The following is a 22,482-nucleotide window of genomic DNA, read 5'->3' on the forward strand; positions in this document are numbered from 1 at the left end:
CTGCTAATATCCTGGCTACTCAAAGTGGTTCTGTTAAAAAATATTTTGAACCTAAACTATACTTTTACACTTGTGTACATCATTTTACACTTGTGTACTAACAAGACCAAACAAAACCACAATCAACCTAAGGAAATTCCATCCTGCGTTTTAGAACATATTAGAATTTTACATAATCCATAATCCATTTTATTTTCCATAATCAAATAATCACACTCCAGCCAAGTCACGTTTCACGTTTCACGTGGCCCGTCACAGGCACCTCCGTTCAAATCTGGATCAAAACACGGACGAACAGAATGAGAGTGCCTGCTGGAACTGAAGCCCACCCCAGAGCCCATTCAGCTGGCAGAACTGTTCAGAACCATCCAGGGAAACCGCAGCACGAGAAGGATGCACAGTAAGGTGAGCTCAGGGCCGCGCTGGCGTGTGCTGGGCGTTCCGCTCTGAAGGGAGCGGGGGGGGGGGGTTCCTCACCAGGTCCTCGATCACCTCCTTCACTGCCGCCACCACCAGGATGAAGAGCAGAGGAACCAGCGTCGTCCAGCGGCCCGTCGGAGAAACGTCCGGGATTTGCTGAAACGCACAGGTCAGCGTGCGTAAACTTGCGTTCTTTGAGATGTCGGAGTCTGTGACACATTACGAGCCCCTTGTCCCCCGCGGGGAAGACCAAGGATGGAAACTAATTCCACAACACAAATTACTTCAGAGCAATTCAGAGCGCATTTCACATGCATATGAACATGAATATCTCTGAAAAACTGACTGGTGCCTGAATTTCAGATATTTAGGCACAGACACCTGATGCTCCCTTCCTTCATCATCATCATCATCTGGAGTTGTGCGTGTGTGTGCGTGCACGCGCACGTGCTTGTGATCTGTCTGACATACAGGCGGGTGTGCGAGACAGAGGTCAGGCCGCTGCCTCACATTTCAGCTGAACGTCTGTGAACCGCCAGACGCACCTTTCCGCTACACCTGCTCTAATCCCTCCTGTAACAGAGAATGCGACTGCAATCATAAGGCACCTGAGAAACGCGCCCCTAATTCAGCCCGCGACGTTTGAGATGTGTACCCCGAACGCTCCCCGATACGCGCGCCCCTAACGCTCCCTGAAAGACGGGCTGTTCGGGGTGCGACCCCGCCATGCGCCTGGCTATAGCCATTCAATAGCCGGCAGGAAACACAATCCCCGCGCTGCTTCCTCGGATCGCCCTGGGCCGAGGGGGCCGGGAGGGATCACCACTGGACCACAGCAGTGGCTCTTCCCCCCTGTGGGGCAGCCAAACACCTGGCAGGCTGCGAGGTGAATTCGGCACGGCCCTTCGTCTGCGATCGCGGTTTGTGTAAGGGGCCTTAGCAACGTAGGACGATGCAGGCCTGCAAGTCCTGCCTTTCCTGCAGTATGGCTGCTTCTGCACCTACTCTTCTCTCCCTCCCTCCCTCCCTCTCCAAGGTCGCTTAGTACCCACTGACAGCTGGGTGTTAAACACACAGGCGACCTGCGCTTCAAAGCCCTTTCTCCTCTTTTTCGGCTCGCCCTCTCTGAAGGTCAGAGTAAGCGCGTAGCTCATTAGACCTCATATGTGAGGCTGCTTTAAGTGGTTCTCTGCTCATCGCAGGATTCACAACCGGTTCTTCTGTATTGCTCATGTTTTAATGTGCATGTATTTTTCTGGTGTTGAAATGATTTGTTTAGCAACCAGTTGCTGCAGTTTGATTAGAATGCGGGATCATACCTGCCCTATTGATGCATGCGCAAACGGGACTAGCAATAAGCTAAAAAAAAAGCACATGAATCTCAAAGTAAGACATAATGAGTATTTATAAAACTGCGATGCAAATTTAAACAGTGGAAACAGCCACGACAAGAACGACTGCTGGGGTGATCTCAGGTTCATGCCTCCGGACGCGTACGCCGCGCCCTCGGCTGGGCGTCCGCCAGGAGCAGGGGCTCTGCCTCTTACCTGGAGCAGGGCGATGAAGAGGAAGAAGGAGTTGGCAGCTCTTCTGAACTGCGAGTAGAGGAACCGCGGGAGGAAGGTGAGGACGTTGTACTTTGCCGTGCTGGGGAAGGAAAATGAAGAAAGAGGCGGGTGAGGGCGCAGCAGTCCTACCACCGGGGGGGTCAGCTACTCGCCGGACCCCGCCCGTCTCCGCCCGAAAACAGCAAACCCCTTTCAGATCACTCCTGAATGTCATTCAAGGTCGAGTGAACCCTGCCGGACCCCGCTGAAAACAAACCCCGCTCTGCTGTCTGCGCCCCACCCAGGGGGAGAATGGAGAGGCCTGGAGAGAGGACGAGGGAAGTAAATAACGCTAATGGAGAGTGGGGGGGGGGGGGGGGGAGGCATAAAGAGAAGCATGATTAGCATTGGAGCTGTACCAAATCGGGGGGGGGGCAAGACAGAGTAAGAGAGAGAGATGGAGAGAGAGAGAGAGAGAGAGAGCGCGAGAAAGGGAGCGCGCAAGCAAGTGGGTGAGTGAGTGTGTGCACGTGTATAGAGAGATGGAGCGGGTGGTGCGGGAGTGAACTATGTTGGCATTAGCTTGGCAGCATCTTCATCAGGCTGGCGTCTAATTTATGCCCACATTAGGGCACAGGCAGGCAGCACAGGCATTTTACGGTGATAAACGCCCGACTCTGTACGCCCGGGGCGGGAAACTTCCGGCCTGCGGTTATATATGGACCTCTGCTCAACTGTAGATGGCCCACCAGAGATTGTTACTGGTGATACGTTTTGTGATCTACGCTACGGCCACTGGTTGTTATTCAAAATGAAAATGAACGCTTTTCAAACGATTCAGTCAGCTGAAAGAAATGCGGTTTCATTCGACGGCTACAGCCCTGGCAAGAGATCCCGCTTTATGAGGTATGAGTGGTATGAGCAGAGAAAATTAAGGTGTACTAGAATAATTTGACTGCATGGCAAAAAGGATCTGGCTGGCGCGACAGAGGCGAGTTATGTTGCAAGTGAGCCGACGGCAAGAAGCCGGAGGCCGTCTTCTGAAGGCGAGGTGTGAAGGAGGGTGTGATTGCTGTGGCTCCGAGCTAGATCTAGAAAACCCCACACAGTTCCAAAATGTTAGCCTCTCTCTTTGGACCATGTCAGACTGCACCGGTGGCATGGAATAAGACATTACGACGTCTCAAAGATTCTGTGGCAGATTTCGTGTTCTGTTCACTGGCCCTAGATGAGGCAACAGCTACAACAAAGCCATCTGGCATTTTTTTGCACATGGAATTACAACAGATTTTGAGACAAGATTGACTTATACTGTGTATGACTATGTATGTGACAAATAAACCAAACTTGAAACTTTCATCAGCGGGTATGCACGACACATCTAGAGGTGAGGACATTTCTGAGAGTCTGATTGTAGCGATACATTCCTATGGGTTGTCACTGAACGACACGAGTTGTGTGACGACAGAGCGCGTGCGTGGGCTCACAAACGGTCAGTCAAACTTCTCAAAAAGGAAATGACACGTGTTGGTCCGAATCTGAGCAGCATAGGTACTGGTTATTGTATTATTCACCAAGGAAAGCTTTGCTTTCAGTCACTGGTTACCAGTTGACTGCTGTGAGACGCGATGGCTAGGCAGGACACACATGCTGAAGGGATGTTATGAACTCAGGGATGCTGCAAAATGGAGGTGTGTGGAGGAACTCAGTGAAGTGACCTGTGACCTGGTCTTTATGGTGCACATCACAGGCTATCTGGGAGAACATTACATTGCAAGGGATTGAGAGAGGAAAAAACAAAAACAAACAAACAAACAAACAACCCCACTGCGCTCAAGACAAACAGACAACCTGGAGAACCAGTTGGATGTTGCTACACCTTCATTGCCCCACAGCTGGTGAAGACCAAATATTCTCAACCCTCACAGTAAAACTGCGATTATGGTTAAACGATCAAATTTGAATATCTTCTTACACAATCACCGCCATATATTTATTATGCCAGTATTAGTTGACTATATGTAACTTTGCTGCAGTCTGGGGTCTGTAACCAGATATGTTAATATTAATTATTATAGAGCAGTGGGAAAAGGTAGTACCCTTTTACAAGTCTGACTGCTCTGAGGGTGAACCACACTACCAAACCCTAACCCCCAAATCTTCTCATCTTCATCACCTCCCCCATTTGAGTTCTTGGGCTGGCCTCAGTGCAGCATGGAGGTGACACCACGGTCATGACAGTAATTGATTTGTGTCAACATCTCATTTTACTGGCACGGGTTTAATTACTGATGCTGCTTGGGTTGGGAATTCATAACTGATAAAGTCCCTAAAATGACCTAATCTGATTACAGAAGGCCACTGGTGATTCAGGCTAGTTTCTGATTAGGGAGATTTATTGATGACAGTGATGTTTTATGCTCTTTGCTATTCTTTGTAGGACAGAGCAAACTCCAATTTACAATCAAAAAAACCTCTTTACAAGTATACAGAACACACAAAACAATTTAAAAGTCTATAGACAGCAAAACACACCCGCACCCCCACCCCCACCAACCCATCAAAAGTGATCGCCCCCTTCTAACTGCTCACATGCATCTGATTTGCCTTTCACGGATCCCTATCAGACAATGGCACACTGTAGCCAATTAGACGCACAACGCGAGATGGAAAGTTCTGGGGTTCTGGCAAGGGCTCGCCTTACTCTGATCTAACTCCTCTCTCTGGCACCCGTCCAGGGTTTGATGGGCGGACGCGTCTTGCCCGGTGCGCCCGCTACCATGGACGGAGGAACGGCAAGCCAATCTCCGCCTCCTTCTCCGCCTCTCCCCCTTTTCATCCGTCCTTCCCAGCCTCTGGCTGGAGCGTTCTGGGCCTTCACATGGAGCGGGTTGTTTCGTCAGTGTTCCTCTGATAGCTCTCTGCGTTGGGTCATAAACGCAGCAAGCGCCGACACTCGCTGAAGCAGTGCAAAGCATTAGCGGATTGCTGCCTATAAAAGGACTCCTGCACTCTGCTTCATCACTCACGAGGAAGACTCCGCTAGCTTATTTGCTGGCCGTTTCGCGTCCGTGGGGGTTTATTTACAAGCGCTACATTATTTAAAGCAGAGAAAGCTGTGGCGCGCACACACGTTTGCTCCTGAAACGTGCATGCAAAAGACACTGATGGATAATCTTGAGAGTGCGTGTCTCTTTAGGCTTGTGGGGGACACGTATGTGGTACTTTACACTAGTTTGTTCATATACTACGTGCGGTACGGGAGTAAAGTTGTGCGTTTCGGGCATGTCTGTCTGTTCGTGACTGAGGAGCATACGGCTATGCAAAGCATCCGATTCTGATGACCTCCCAGCTGACTCCAGCCGCACACACATGCAAACGCACGCGCGGTGCACACAAACCATCATACTGACGCAAATAATCACAGCACTATCTGTGCTATCCACTCATTTGAGTGGCTGCGTGTGTGCCAAAAAGCAAGTAAGCAAGCAAGCAAGCAAACAAACTGCTCACAAAGCAGCAGAAAACGGCAACACTAAACTGGCCTGACAGGTGCTCAGCCTGAGCCGACCTAATAACGCTGCTGCTTTACTCCCACAGAGGGAGGGGCGGAGGAGAGAGAGAGAGAGAGAGAGAGAGAGGGAAGATGAAAGAGGAGTGGGTGGATGAAGGAGAGAAGAGAGACAGAAAGGGAGGGGAAATCAGAATGAGAGACTTTCAGACAACTGCAGTGTTCTCTGCGTCTGGGAAACATGTAAGCAGGATCACGTCCAGTCTGTACAGGATTAAATAAGACTTCAGCTGGCAAGAAGCTTATTCATGCCGGACTCAAACCCTGGCTGAGAGGACTAAGAAAAATCACACTGCGATCACACTCTTCAAAGCCCGGTTCTCTGTCAGCAAAACCAGAAAGGATACACACACACACACACACACACACACACACACACACACACACACACACACACACACACACACACACACACACACACACACACACACACACACACACACACACACACACACACACACACCAGGGCCATCATAGGCAGCGGGCCCTGGGAGGCGGCAGCTCGTGCCCGGCTGGGTGCAGAGACAGCTGGGAATCGCAGGTGGGCTGGACGACTCTGCTGCTGCTCCTTGGTGCAGTGCAACAGTGGCTGAGACACTACTTTTCATGAGCAAGACTCCTCACAAACGCACACCCACATGCACACACACCCCACCCCAGCAGAGGAAGAGAAAGCTGAAAATGAAAAACACTTCCGAGCAACAGTCTCTATGTGTGCTAGCAAGCGTGTTTTAGTGCTTTAGGAGGCAAGACAGTGAAAATCAAGGAATGCAGCCATTATTGCTTTCCTGCTTCCTGCCTTCAGTGGCAGGTTTTGTGCACCACACACGTGTGCGGTGAAACCTGCCTGAAATGTTCTGGCTGCTCCCTTAAGTGTGGAATTGGGTGCACTGGGGTGGCTTCGTGAGTAAACAATCTCATAATGACAGAAACGGCTCTTAGCTGCCACACTGCAAGCACATGCATGCCCATGCGTCCACAGGTCTGCCCTCAGCCACCGTGCCCATATTTAACAGATGCAGAGTTACTGCAGTTGACTCAACTTTGCAACAATTCCTCCGCACTGTCAACGGCCAACTCATGTTTCTCCTTCGCCCTCCCCCACCATCGCTCTCTCTGCGTTCACTCCCTTTCCTCCCTCCTTCTCCTCCCCATTCTCTTTTCCTGTCCACCTCTCTCTCTCTCCCTCTCCCTCCCCCTCTCCGAGGAGCCAGGCGGTAGTGGTCCTCACTGCAGTGTGCCTGTGCGCGACTGCCGTGTGATGTTCCGGGAACACGCCCGCTGCCACAGAGGCAGGCCGGCATGGTGGCACTTCGCCCTCAACCAGCCTCGCAGCAGGGAATCTCCTACATCAAAGGCCCTGCACGCTAATAAATGCAGCGCAGGGTAACAGGCCTCAAAGGAGGGAACACAATAGCCCAAAGCCACACCTGCGTGCATGAACAAGGGCCGTGATTCCAAACGAACCCGAGGGGGCCTCCGGAGCCGTGGTTTGTGGGAATGCCCAGCGAGTTTCTCGCTCCTGTATTGGGATGGAGGATTGCAACGAGCCAGGTTTAGACTGCTTAGTAGGCTGCACCAGTAATGCCGGGATTAAAACAGGACACTGGGAGAGCTGCTCGCTGGCAGGGTTTCTGGGCAACGGTCTCCGTGTGTAACACATCCAAAACCAGCACTTCTCTGCACCTCTACAGAGCTCGCACAAAATCTGCCAAAAATATTCAGTTTCTTTTCTTTTCTTTGTTATATTTTTAAAAAAAAACTCATTCTGTAAGCATTTCTGACATGGTACATGGTATCAAATTCCAGGTAAAGGTTGTTTTATTACTTAAAAGCAAGGAGGAAAAAAACAATTAAGAAGAGAAATCTATTACCGCCTCCCACGCTTTCAGTGAGATGATGCTGTGGCATCGAACAGCCAGCCTCGCTCAGCCTCACCTGACACGGTTGCTGCAGAACTTCATAAACTGCGGCCGATTGATAAATATTAATCGTGCATCCGCCTGGTCAGCTAGAGAAGTCTTCTCCGACTGGTCCTCTGTCTTCTCATACCCTGCAACGATAGAGCGAGAGCGAGCGGAAGAGAAGGGTGAGTGTCAAAGTTCAAAGGCTAAAAGTTGTGACGACCTCCCTCTGCTCCAGCTGCCGTGCTTGCTGTGTTAAGCCAGAGGAGCTGAGAGCTACAGAAGTATTTTAATAAGCAACCACACGTTGGTGTTTGTGCTCAGGCTGGCGAGCTAATTATTTCACATCAGCTGTATCTGGAAGCCTTCAAAAGACATTCCTGGGCTGTTGGCTTGAGTTGCATTTGTGAACTGGCCTCTCAGGCCACCAAAACCAAGCCGTGCTGCTGTCATCCCAGCAGACACACCTCGCAAGCATGGAAGGGTTTGGCGCCTGGACGCTGCAGCACCCATGACTGTGCTGCTGGAGCTTACCTTCTGACATTACCGCGGTCCTAGCACAGAGCAATCAAAATGTAAAGAAAGGAGCTAGTCCAAGACGTGGCCCTGCTGATCTGCTGGCAACACAACGGGAAGTGACGTTACGTGCTGAAACACACACGTAGGACAAAAATTGGTTCCCTTGTAAAACAGGTTCTCCTGCAGATAATCTTCTTTGACTCTCCCTCTGTCAGTCTGTCTCTCTGTCTGTCTCTTATCTTCTCCATTACACACACTCATATCCCTCAGGCCTGTCCTAACCCTGGCCCTGCGAACGCTTTCATTGGTTTCGGTGAAAAAACTGAAAGCTTATTTAGTTTATTTGGTGAAAATAAGAGACATTCATAATGCCCAGCTACACCCATTTTAAGCACATGACTCTTGTGCATTTTCTCTTTTAACTTCCTGTTTACATTAGCCTCCATTAGAAAACGGTGACAAAACAGGGGGACTATTTTCTACAGCAGAAAAAGTACAGGAATATTTTTAATTATTTTGTGCAGTCTCTCAGAGTTGACAGCACCACAGCGAAGTACAACAAAAGTACAGAGCCTTATCTTTACCTTCACTGTGGTAAAGTGGGTCGCGTACTACTACATCAGATGACCAGTCATGTGTATCTAAAAGGCCCAGCCTGTCATGCAGCCCAGGTTCAGCATTGGTTCTTGTTTCATAAGGTCTTCAGGTAAACTATCTAATGCTAACTAATGGTCAAAGTAGTCAGGTTTACTAATAGACATAGAATTAGAACACAATACTTTACTGTCAATATTTGATTAGATACATTTACAATAATTTTAATTAATTTGTTGTTAATGTCCAATATTAACCAGCTAAATACAAAACCCCAAATTGGTGTGTATTTTTCATGGGGTGTCAGTCTTACATGATTAATGTAGACTTTTTTTTTTTTATTTATCTTGTATTCCAATTTTATCCCTCATTCCTACTTTTGTTTTAGGTCCCAAATGCATAGTCCCCACTCAACTCACAGGCACTGATGCACTGTGACAGTGGAATGCGGGAACACGGAGGAATCTTGCTCCAAATCTTGCTTGTTGAGCATCCAATTTTTTCACACCACAGAGCAAGTGACCCTTAAAATCATGAGGAAAAGACAGAGGGGTTCCCTCGACTTCCACCCCTGCTCTTCCCAGAAAGTACCAAAGAAAGAGCTAAGCCACTCGACGCTGCCTGTTAACAGCCTTTCACACAAATGTCTGCGCGCAGAGCAGACAAACGAGCCAACGTGTCCGGCAGCCCAGCCACACGTTGAACATGATGGCACGCAACAGTTGCCAGAAATTCTACTTTGCAAAAGTCAGAAGTTATTGAACAGGACTCAAAGGAGCAATCCGCCTCGCACCTCTGGCGCGATTAATGCCCAATTGGCATCACTTCCAGCACTGCCAAGAAAGTCCTAATCAGAGCCCGCCCAGAGATGTTCCTTCAACAGCATTTTTACCCAAGGTTCCACAGTACCCCCCCACCCCCATCACACAGAGGTACAGTCGCAAGTGCAAGTGAGCCATGGCTGGCTGTCTGCAAGCCCTGAAGGAGCGCTGCCTATAATGAGCTATTAGGCATCACATATCCTATCCTTGGGAAAAGTTACAAGTCCTTGGAAAACCTTTTCAAAGGGAAGAAGATGGTGGACTGGATGTCTCAACGGGAGCCACAGGACCACACGGCTACTGCAGGCTGGTGCAACTTCGCGTGTTTTTTACAGGGTTACTCGTCTGGGCTTTTTTTTTTTTTTTTTGCTCAGAGGTTGCTCATAGGCTGGAAGGATTTTATTTCAAATAACATGCTATATCGTGTTTGTTGAGGAATTCCAAACAGACAAACTATTAACTCAGTCATGGGTACACGTAGCCATGCAGAAGGTGGCAAGTTATATGCATGTCAACTGAGCTGCTGGAGTAATACGTAACCTACCTTTTATAGGTGCCGTTTGTAAGTGCATGGTTACAAAGTGTAGTCCAACTGTTGCTGAACAATTTACTACCCCGTCAACCCCGTTCGTCACTACTCAGTTTCAGACTACCACCCAGATATTTTATTAGCAGCAATCCTGTGATCAAACACTGCCTAGTGATGAATGGAGGAGAGGGGGGTAAATTGAGCAGCAGATGAGGTACAGTTTGCAACTAAACACTTGCACCGAACACCTATAAAAGGTATGGTCATCTAACAAACTGGCACACATGCAAAAAGCAAGTTACTTAACTGAACACCATTTTGTTTAGTATTGGTAACCCATGTTAAAGTAATTAACAATATTCCATCAGTAATTAATATTCTAGTAATTAGTCATGTATGCTATTTATGTTTTAGTAATGTTTCATTTAGTTATCAACATTCTAGTAACATTTTTGCTGGCAGTGTTGAAAGTTGTTTTTCCCATTGAATTTGAAACTTTAGTTACAGATTGTATAACAGTATTAACTTGATTAAACTGCCACCACATCAAAATACCAATCTATTTGTTTTATCTATCAAGTACAGTTTTTGGGTAATACAGGCAATATATACAATAGTCAAAAACAATTACTCCTCATTTGTAATATTTTGTCAATTTTTGACATTAAGTTTGGGAAAAGATTTGTGCTTCAGTCAGCATATACTCTGACCAAAATGCACTCCCACATTTGCGATATATTGTGTGTTGGTGGCATCTTCTTCAAATAACTTGGACTCTCTTGGTGAAGGCTTGTATCGTATTGCTTCGCTTTCCCTTCACACAGGAAGTCATGGATTATAAATTCTCTGTCCACTATTGTTCCTAAATTCCTCTATATTCAAGAATAAAAATGCAGACTTGAGAATTAGCTGAAGAGAATAGCTGGTCCCGTTCTTCATTGCAGGTCAACGTTAACAAGCATTAGATGCATCCTCCAGAGAACATCTGACAAGCACCCAAAGCAGTCAAGTTTCACAGTTTTCAGGAGTGATTATGTATTCGCTCCACCTTTTTACATACTAATGGCTGAAATCCCCATCATTATTTACACTGCCATTACGTAAACTGATGTTCAGTACCCAGACCAGTGGGAGCTCGGTACCATTACAGTACTAGAGAAGATTTCTCTCTTTAAAAAAAACAAAAACAAAAACCACACACAAACACACAACTTCATCTTACATCTGCAAGAAAGGGCTGCAGAAGCCTCTACAGTGGCCCCTGCTCTGTATACAGATCATTTTATAAGGCTACAGAATCTCCATGATCCTTTATGTTATTAATATTCCTAAATCAACTTTTAAACCCTTTTCCTGTAAACAATCTTTATTGCCTCACAGACATGACTTCCACAGCGTTGGAGGCAGTCTAGGAGGCCTGAAATAAATCTGATAAATGTATCCCCGCGTCTGTTGTGGCATGCTCGGGAGACGTACATTACTATCCCCAAGGTGTTATTACCACCAAGTATTTGATAGCGTTTCGCCCATAGTACTGACCAAAATACTCCCCTCTCAAGTCTAGATTTCACGGCTTTTACACCACCATTTCCGAGCAATCAAATTATGCACGTCGTGTTTAGGTGATACTCTTCAAAACACTGTTGCTTTGAAGGTTTCTCTTGGCAGCCCAGTAGTTCAGAAATCTTATCATGGTAAATATTTGATATTTGTGCAAGGTGCTCCTGAAGTAAAGTTGAGCCTCAGCTCCATGAGTGTCATCAACAGCCACTCTCTTGGATGCAGCTAGACGTCGATCAGCCACTGGAAAACCCACCAGTGAACAATCCCGACAGACAGCCGACAGACTCTCATTGCTTAGCAGACGTTTGCACAGAGGCTGTGTACATTGAATTGACTTATTGCATGCAAAAAGCTTCAACTGGAGCGTAGTGGAATAACGGATGGTTCTTGCCATTGCTTTTATAAATCGCAGTGACAATACTCATTTTCCTCTATGGACTCCATGGCATTGCAGGTCAAAAGGTGTTGTGTTCTCATCTAAGGAAAAATATCCAAGATAAATGTTAAAATCAAAGTGTGATGACAGATTTGCTTATACATTCCAAGCATCAGTGTTACATAACTGCATGTACATAATTACTGTTTTTGTTTTAATTACCTAGCCTCCCAAAACATATCAAATGCCTAAAGAAAGGCACAATCTCTACAATATCCAAATTTTCACATACAAGCATGTTTATATACATTTTCAGTTAAAGTTATATCAAGTGTTCAGTTTTAATGATGTTTTTAAAGTAGATTGTAGCATACAGTGGAAAACTGCCTGTGATCCAATTCTGTAGTTTCATCTCATAATATTGATGTTATTAGCTACCATCAAGTAACATCTGATCGGCACTGAACGTACCTAACCATCTGCTTGGCGCATGGCCTGCCATCTTCACAGGGGAATTTAAGCCCAGCCATTTCTCATCTGTTGGTTTCCCCATGCACAAAACGGAAGGAGCAAGCAGAAGTGTGCCTTCAGGCATACCCAAAAACATTTTCCTCCATTTGCCAGTGGATGTAGGTTGTGCGGCCTGCCATGCCTACACCGTGTAGGGAAAATTGGTTTTAAACTAAAACTGCAAATATGACAAAGCTGTCGCGTAGTGGTTTGCATGACAAAAGATTAAAAACCCACATTTAATGTTTTGCATGATTTTAAGACGCAAAGTGGAGCCAAAATGACATAGCTAGACATCATCTATAAAAAAAAACTAGGAGGCCTCCCTAGTCACAGGGACTTTATGGGATCCCGATTGTATCCGTGTGTGTGTCAGGTAGGTTTGCTTTAGGTTAGCTTGCTACCTACCTACCTACCAAACAAACAAAAATACTCTTAATGTTTGCAGAGACTAAATGGCTTATACTAATCCATTAGTTGCTTTTAATAAAGCTTTCTGGAAAGAGCATGTGTAGTGTAACATTGTAATCAGGGTTTGATATCAACATTTAGCTAACTACCAGACACTGGCTACCAATCTTTAGCTCATACATACGTGATTCAGATCGAGACAGAACAAGAAAGGTAGTGATGATTGATAATCATAGTGCTAATATTGAGCATAACAGTAGGCTATAGACTTGAGAATTTAAGTCACAATCAATCATAGATCATAATACTGAGGCTGGCCACTCTGTGGGGTGCTTTCCCCACAGATTTTGGGATAAAAAAGGGACACTGAGGAAATCCTATCAGACAGTTTTTTTTCTTTACATCTGGCCCTTTCTTCAAACCGAAGGGTACTGAAACAGGCTGGTGCTGACGTTTCATGGTAAGTCCATTTCTTGACATAGCGTCTCTCAATTTCCCATTCATTCCATTTATGGAATGTTTTCCCCGCATTCAAAGAAACGGAACAAGATGGCGGCACCCTTGTTTTGTCTCCTAAGTTGAGTCACATTAAATAAAGAATGAACATTCACATAGCTCTGTATTCAGTCTGTTCACTCCAAGAGTCATTTTGTTGTGAAATTTTCTTGAACCGCACTGCTGAGCCAAGAAATCTCTCGTTAGCTGACATGCAAGTCTGAATAATGGGAAATGAAACCCAGGGCCACATGGGCTTACAATGGACTCCAACATCTGTCTTTAGAATTGTATGGCTCAATCATGATGTGAAAGGCAAGGGTTCAGATCGGGTCTTCTGTGCTGAGAAATATGACGCCCATTCCAGACAGCCTGTATGACGACGCTCAAAGCATAACGCTCATGCACTTTTGACCTGTGCACATCCATCCACCTTGCTGCGCTAAGATGCCAAGCGTTTGCTGGGAGCTTTTGCTCGTAATGAGGCAGCTGGAATAATTTCAAGTCCATAGGGCCATTTATAGGCCTGGCATTAGGAGCTTTTCTGAAGCTATAGATATAGCTCAGGAAACACTAACTGTATGCAATGCAAGATAAACTTTGTCCTCCAGGAAGCAGGGGACAACAGGAAGGGAAATATTTCATTCTCAATGATGAAATAAATAACCATGATGCAGTCCTGCAGTCACACACACACACGTTTGCATCATGTGTGCATGTGTACAGCAAGCAGCGAAGACGGCAAACACACCGAATCTCAAACCCAGGCAGTAAAAGGTGTGCGCTGACCTCCAGACTACCTCACCTTCAGGCAAATCACTCCTGCACACGCACACACCCTCCAGGGACACACCCATAGCCCTACCAGGGATTCAAACCAGTCCCTCATGGAAAAGGTGTGTGTGTGTGCTGGGCAGGGTCTTTTATTATACATATTTATATATATATTAAAAAAAAGCGCCTCACAGTACAATCCCACTTCTGACACCATTTGTGGTGAAGTGCAGCAACCATACTCTCAAATCTGGGTCAGAAAAGCTTGACAAACATAAGGATGAGTGACTGTGACCTCTCCAAAATGGTAGCTCTGGTGGGAGAGTGCAGTGGGTTTTTTTTTTTTTGGATGCAGTGCTCAGTACCGTCCAAATGTGGTCCACGGAAGGACAACCAGTGAACCAGTGGCAGGGTCATTGGCACCCAAGGCTCACTGATGCGCATGGGGAGTGAAGGCTAGTCCATCTGGTTCCATCCCAAAGTTAAGCAACGGTGTGCATGGAGCAATGGAAGAAGGTGGCCTGGTCTGAATCACCACATCTTTTACATGTGGACAGCTGGGTGCATGCGTCACTTACCTGGGGAAGAGATGACACCAGGATGCACTATGCGAAGAAAGCAAGTCTGCAACGCAACTGCTGGGAAACCTTGAGTTATGGCATTCATGTGGCTGTTACTTTAATATAACTAAACAAACAAACAAACAAACAAAAAAAAAAAAGTTGCAGACCTAGTATACCCCTTCATGGCAACAGTGTTCTCTAATGGCACTGACCTCTTTCAGCATGCCAATATGTCCTACATCACTGCAAAAACTGCTCAGGAATGGTTTGAGGAACATAATGGTTCAAGGTTTTGACTTGGCCTCCAAATTCTCCAGATCTTATTCTGATGGAGCATCTGTGGGATGTGCTGGAAAAGCAAGTCTGATGAAAGCCACACCTAGTATCTTAAAGGACCTAAAAAGATCTGCTGCTTATGTTGTGGTGCCAGATACTACCAGACACCTTCAGAGGAGTTCATGTCTCGAGGTGGTAGCGCAAGTGGGACATGCAGTATATATTACACAGATGGGTTAATGGTAGGAGTGAATGGGGTGTGTGGGTGTGGGGGGTTGAGTGCATGTGTGAGTGTTTGTAATGGGTGCTTGTGTGCATCAGGCTGAGAGAGGATGCAATAGCGAACTAGACCTGGTTACTACTTGACCTCACTTGAGAGCCAAACACAATGAGGCTGCCTTCACTAGAAAGGCCTTTCTCTACATAAAGACAACAGGCCTATTCATTATATCAGTCAGTAAATAATTGATCAGAGTACTTATAAATAATGTAGGGAAATGGTTCCCCAATTAGCAGCGGATGAGTTGAGTCGCTTTCACAGATGTCGGTTCCAGACCCATTTGCACAGGCTTGAAGTTCTCAGCGTTAGAAGAAAACAGAAATGCTGTGTGTCAACGATTCCTCTGCTGACCTGAATAAGTCACCTCGTACCACGATTCCTGCGCCACTCCCTCAGAGCCACAGAAGTAGACATACAACACACACACACATGCACACCCACCCACCCCTGCATCATATTAGACATGGTACCCTGACAACACATGATTATGAAGGCGGTTTAGCAGTGATGTCATGATGGAAGGGAATTAACCCTGATTAATTCCACCGGGGACGTGGGTCAATAAGCAAGCCGTTTGTTTTCGGACAGCATGTTAGGTGCCATAGTGAACACATGCCAGGTGGCTGAGTTATGTAAATCAGAATCCAGCCATTTTCTATCCATCTTCCATCCATGTATGCATCTGTCCATCCATCCCTCTCCCCAAGTACACCAAATCTAAGCCAAGACAACAGAGTGACAAACTATGTTGCAGTAGCACCAATCTAGAGAAATAATCTTCCTTCAGCTAATATGGCACTCCATGTTTTGAACCAGTGCCTGCAGCACTGCACTAGGGTGGTGCAGCAGTGCGGGACAGACCAGCATATCACAGAAGCACAGTACTACCCTACCATAGCACAGAACTACCTGTACACTGAGCATCTGAAGCACTGCAGCACAAGGAAGAGAAAATGCATCGTGTACGTACGTGCGCGCACGCACACATCACCCACTCGTGTGTGTGTGGGGGGGGAGTGGAGTGGAGCTTTGGTCATCCTGTTTACCACAGCTAGACTGACTGTGGCAGGACTACAAACATTGTTTTTCTTTAATGTCCTATATATGGATATCTTGTATCTGTTGTGACAGAAGGAGGGGGAAAAACAAAACAAAAACACACACAATCAGGATTGTGTGAACCCCACAGCTCCCATAAATCAGAAACATGTCCAACATGGACGCCCAGTGACAAAGCTTTACTCCTCTTCCTCCTCATCCTTGCGTCATATTCCTGTCACTACTTGTAATCTAAAGCAAGATGGAAAGAATCAGCACCATTTTCCTAAGAAGGAGCTGCAAGCTCTGCACCTGACACAGCACCATCAATCGAAGGATCGTTAGTCATGGTACCACGTCTGCTGCGCCGAAGAGAGAACCTGGACGGCTCTCTGCACGCCGATATGGAACAGAGCAGCAGCGAGTCTTACAAACTGCTGAAAGCGTCGTAACCTATAAAAACTGAAGTGTTCTGTAAAATCTGAGTGCATTTTGCCAAAGATCTGCGTGGGACGAACTGTGGGGTCCGAGCTAAATTCAAAAATCAAACTTAACGTGCTGTTATCCAAAACCTTTACTGTACCATGGTGTGGGCTGGATGCAAACACCTACCAAGCCAACACATTGAAATAAATAAAAATCCTTTGTTCGGTTCATAACCTTTACCCCGTACACCTCAGTTCAGCACACAGTTTCGTCATCCATCGGACTGAGGAAAACGAGCGCAGAGCGACAAACCACACACACACACAAAAAGAGACAGACACGAAGCATTTGTGTAAAAGCAGCGATTCACAACACGCATGGGCCAGGCACTCAAGGGGGGGGGGGGGGGGGGGGGGTGGAGAGATGGCCACTGGGGATGAAAGCTTCAATTTGATTCCACTTAAGGGATTAGCAACTTCAGCAAGACCGCACACCCAGAGACAGCTAGTGAGGCGAGGGCCCCGCTCTAAATCTGGAGAGACCACCCTTAGGAAAGGGGACCGCGAGGGCTCTCGGGGGGGGGGGGGCGTAGCCGTGGACGCCACGGGCAGGAGAGGCGATTAGCAGATGCACGACCACGTGGGCCCACACACGCTCGCGCAAGCAGAGAAAGGAATGGGAGGAAATGCAACACCACTGGCTCCTCCGTGCTGGCGTGTGTATTGGGTGACAGCTCTGGCCATGGTGTGGGCAGGGGCTGCTCTGTTTGTTGTCTTCCCCAGAGGAAGGAAATAATCATTATAAGAGTAATGAAAGGAAATGGCATGAGGGGACCATCTCTGCTTGAAACGATATTCCAGAATTGTGCAAGTCTTCCATCTTTGCCATGGTTCCCCCCCCAGCCCAGCTAGGTAGAGGCTATGGATGTGAGCGCAACCTTTCCCCATCTTCAGTGAACTGCAACGAAGCTAAAAGTTTGTTTAGAGATGAAGCGATCATACAACTGGGCGGCCCTTTTAGAAATCCAATTCAAATGTGAGTGGGGGGGGCAGGGGGTCCGTTTCCTCTGCAGACATTTGAACTACCCACAGCATTTCCTGTGTTCCCAGACTCTCGGGTTGCTTTGGAAGAGCGTGTGAGCAAGCATGCTTACTGCCCGGCAGAGTGGCACGTGGATGCAATAACAGGAATTGCTCCCCGTTGCATTCGATGGGGTCAAACCAGGTGGGGAGGAAGCACCGCTCTAAAAGAGGAAAGTGATCTGGCATGGCAAGCGTGACAGCCGAGCAGCTAAAAAACTAAAAGAAAATAAATAAATAAATAAATTTAACCAAATGCAGTGTGTCACAAGAGGCCACAAGAGGAGGCCAAGCTGCAGATACCCCAGCTGCTCCGACAGCGCCTCCTTTATGACCCCAACACCACCACAAACACCACTGTCTTGGCTGAAGTCAGTGCAGGGAAAGCAAGACATGAAGCTTGACACAGATCCACCCATCAACACCAAGCATTAGCCCAAATGACACACGAGCCAAGAGCGGCTGCTGCCCCGCCCCACTCTCACTCTGCTTCCACAGGGTCTGCCTGAGGTCACTTGAGCTGCCCAGGCAAAACACCACACATGTTCTTGTCTAATTGGTATCCGAGTGTGTGGGGCTCGACAACTATCTAGTACTGTTTGTACCAAGACATATTCAAAGCCTGAACTCACTCACTCAAGTAAGTTAGTCTCAGGACCAGATAGACAGGACTGGGTTAGGGCTGAGCTCTTGGGCTTTAAACACTTCATACTTTACCGTATTGACTACTGTATTACTGGGACCTCTCTCCCTTTCTCCCCTATCCTCTCCTCATTTCCTTCATCATTGCCATCATCCTGTGGTTAATAATAACACTCATGCAGTGCATAGGCTGGCCATTCCAGCCCATTTGCGCAACGTTCCACCCAAAGGATGAGGGGGGTTGGCGAGCAGGAGGGACTTCCAGGATTCCCCAAGGCTTGAGGGCTAAATCTAACGGCTGAGGCTTGCTGAGGTATTCCGTCTGGAGCCTGCCGTACACTCGGCTGCTCTGGCCAATCACGTAAGCACATCACGTAAGAGACGGGTGAGGTGGCGGAATTGGCCTCTGGACAGGGACCGGTGGAGGTGAAAACCCGCATTGCAATCAGTGGTGCTTTGGATGGAAGCAGGATATAGTCACTCAGCCACACACTTTGGACAAGGCTTTTGCATGGGAATTTGTGACATGTTCACACATGTGGAATGCTGTGCCTAATCCTCCGACAGCTCTCTTTGGGGTGATGCCAGAAGACGTGCAAGTTCCTTCAGGTCAGGCAGAAGGTATAGCGATTTCCACACTGCTGCCCAGGCGAATGGTCCTCCTCAGAGTCATCATCCCATTAAAACTGGATTAAAAGAGCCAATGGCACAGCTGAAGCTTGGACATCTTGAGCACAACACCCGGGGCTCCAAGTTCTTCAATATCTGGCAACAGCTTCTTACATCTTCAGTAAACACTGCATGAGGAATCAATCCCTTAGCCCTCCCCCATTTCACCATATTATTTTCTACACATTTGTAAGTGTATGTAGACTGTGGTAGTATGCATCTAGGCTGAGGTAGTATGTGTATAAGTGTCAATTTAGGTCCTGTTTAAATCCTTTGTTGCATTAAACATAAAGGAAAAGAAAAAAAAATCCAAAACACGATACAAATATTTGAAATAAATGAATGGTGAGAATATCACAGGTCCAGAATTAAACTTGCTATTTGCATACACTCACACCGACCTCAGTGTCTATACTCAACAGCACTAGAGGTCATACAAATTACACCCAAGTGTTCAAGTGTTTTACAGTTAGTAGTCTGTATCTAAGCATGCAGTGTGGCACAGGAGTGCAAATTAGACCCAGTACGTGAAGGTGAAGCTGACGCTGGGTCTGACTCCCCTCAACTTGTAAAGTCTAGCTGGACAATTTACAGATACCCGAGTGAAGAAGCGCTGAACTCAGGAGGTAGCAATTTATTATTTTTTTTTGGCAGTGAAATCTTCTGAATTTTCACTTTTTTAAAAAACTTAATGTTTTTAAAAGCAGCACAACACTTACTATGCATGCACCAATAAGTCAGTTCCAAGCAGCGCGACCTTACGTACATTCAGACATGTTCACACACGGTGGTCATACGTTTTCAGCACAGAATCCAAGAACACACTGCCGTCCTGTCTTGGGCTCACTGCCACAGTAGGGAGTGGTGTGAGCATAACTAATGGCTGCAGAGGTAGTCGTAGTAGCAGTGATCTCGGGGAGAGGAGACCATGATTGATCATTTGCGCCCGTCCTACACACCCCGCTGAGCGGCAACCGGAGGGTTGGCCAGGCAGGATGTAGGGGAGGGCGATGACGTCGCACACAGGACTCCGGAGCCTTCAACAAAAGTTGCAAACAGGAGGTGCAGGCGCTCGGGTATCATTGAGGATTCTCGGGGTTCCCTTGCTCTCTCTTCCTGTTTGGGTACAATTTTAAGGATGGAAAAAGATTTCTTTACGGTCACGTGTAAAGTAACACGATCTACCAAAGCGCTCAGTGGAACCACCACATGCCTGCGCTGCGCCACGCTTGCTTGGACATCGCTGATTGCTTGGTCTAAGAACACGGCAAAGGCAACGCCTTTCCTGTCTACACCTAATCTCTTCTAGGAGCTGCACAACTGGCCAGGTAGAAGTAATCTAGGGTTCTGTTCCATAACACGTGATTTAACAGGAACACCATCCAGCAGCTTGTCACTTAAGCCTATAAATCAAGGTCAGAGGAGCGTTATCCCCCGAAATAGCCCGAGCCTGACCCCTCGTAGAGGGGTTTGGAGTAGACTCCACTCCGCATGCTTTAATTCCACATGGCCATGCGTCTCTGGAGGTCAGCCCCTTGATAAATGGCTCTGGAGAGGAGACACAGCCCAGTGTGAACTTCTTAGTGCATGTGCATGTACACACACACACACACCCCACTAATTTCATTAGCCACAGGGAAGTCATGTCTCAGCTAGCCCTATACCAGTAAACAGCAGAAAACACCACATCCCCTTAAGCGCTCAGCATAGTTATTACGAAATGAAATAAAGTACTCGAGCGCGCCACGAAGCCGAAAGCGCCTTCGCGAGTTGTCACGCTTGCGCACTTTTAGTTTTGCCTGCCGCGTATGTGGGAACGATCACAGGCTGTGTTGCGTGGTGTCTTCGTCCGCAGAGCCCGTCCAGCTGTATCCACATGACGTCTGCGCTTGTTCGGCGAGCAATGCGAACTAACTGCGGTGAAAACGAAGCCAGGTGACCGTTGCCTCTGCGAGAAGCATGTTGAGGCCTTTACTCTACGTCCAACCCCCCCCCTGCTCCTTTCGTTCGCCTTGGGTCATTCGTCTCCCCCCCGCCGGCCCGCTCACACTTGCCTGCCTCTCCCAATGCATCTTGTTCACTGCTGTCCCCTTCATACAGTCCCCATGCTGCCCGAACCTGCTGTCGACGTTCTTTACGGCTGTGGTGCCCCGAAACATCCTGGAGGGCAGAGAAAAGGAGGGAGGCTTCTGACAGAGAGCCACATGGCCCTCTCAGGCACGCAGGAACACAGATGGAGAGGCACAGCATTAAAGAGCTTTACACAGTCCAAGTAAAGACAGACAGGACAATGGCCCATGGCACAGAGTCCAGAGGCAAGCCCACTGCAGAACGCGAGGCACTTGGAAAGAGACAGACGGCAGGGGCCGACGCTACCAAACCAGGCACTTCGAGGTTAGGAAACAAAACGGAGGAAAAGAGAAAGCAAGCAATGGCTGCTTATTTGGGAACCTATTCAACAATACGGCCTACAAATTATTATATATCAATTAACCGCATTATCATATTTATGATGAGATGAATCTGAATGAAACCCCTAGCAGTACTCTGTGCAGATGCTGTTTACCCGAGCTGTATGATATACATTTGGGAATAGTAATCACAACATCGCTAAACAAAAATTAATGCCATGAAATGCAAATGAGCCCTCTAAGACATTGTGTGTATATGCGCGCTGCAAGCATCCTGACCATGTGAGGTATTCCAGATGAACGCTCTCTACGGTGATTCATCAAAAACACCCATTCACACATTCCAACAAATGTAAACAAGTGTAGTCAATACATGCAGCATAACCACAAAACAGTGCTTTGTTAGTAGTGCAGTCCTAATGTTTACTCTGCCACTTGGCCCACAAACAACAATTTAGGGTGAGCTGATATTACAGAAAGAACCCCTAAAGACTGCCCACAATTGATCATTATGACTTTAGGTTGTATATATTATCTTTGGCTAGGGATATAACAAGCCTCCCGCCTCCAATTTGTGATTGGCTTGCATTTGCCTGCAGGTTAAGTTGGGGGTGGGGTTAAATGACCACAGCCAGTAGTGGGAAGCAGAACAAACAAGTAACAATAGTCACACACAATCCATCACTTACACAGCCTTTTATGCACACTTTGATCATGTTAGCCAGTGGCCCTGAACTTCAGCATAACAGATTTTTAAAAGGAATCACTGACAAAAGGCAAGTTCGGTATCTTCACACTTGAGGATATTTACATCTCCATTAGGAATCACAGCCTTGCCTGTACACTGCCCCGCCCCCACATCAGGTCACTATAAGAAATTGCACACTTAGCTGTTGCTTTGCTGTCTGAGTCTTTGCATAAATAGTTCATTCACAAAAGGGTTATTAAAAGGTGTAGGATTCACTGGCAACATGCGTTTGAATGTGGAATCTGTCAACGTACGAATTAAAAGTCATTGTGACAAAAAGATAGAGGCAAAAGAGACGAGACATCTGATGAGCAGC

The 22,482-nt window shown here is 47.1% G+C and overlaps 1 protein-coding gene across 6 annotated transcripts in view; it reads right to left on the reverse strand.

Annotated features, from left to right (window-relative positions):
- The window catches only part of atp8a1 (ATPase phospholipid transporting 8A1), a 96,684-nt gene that overhangs the window by 67,650 nt on the left and 6,552 nt on the right, over positions 1-22,482 (reverse strand). For all 6 annotated transcript variants that reach the window (XM_027022703.2, XM_027022705.2, XM_027022702.2 and 3 more), the window contains exons 2-4: positions 7,477-7,591; positions 1,968-2,067; positions 478-576 (exon numbers count right to left, since the gene is read on the reverse strand). In XM_027022703.2, the coding sequence (XP_026878504.2) occupies positions 478-576; positions 1,968-2,067; positions 7,477-7,591 (314 nt within the window). The remainder of the gene's footprint in view (positions 1-477; positions 577-1,967; positions 2,068-7,476; positions 7,592-22,482) is intronic.

Source organism: Electrophorus electricus, chromosome 12, assembly GCF_013358815.1.
Source record: "Electrophorus electricus isolate fEleEle1 chromosome 12, fEleEle1.pri, whole genome shotgun sequence".
NCBI classification, from domain to species: Eukaryota; Metazoa; Chordata; class Actinopteri; order Gymnotiformes; family Gymnotidae; genus Electrophorus; species Electrophorus electricus.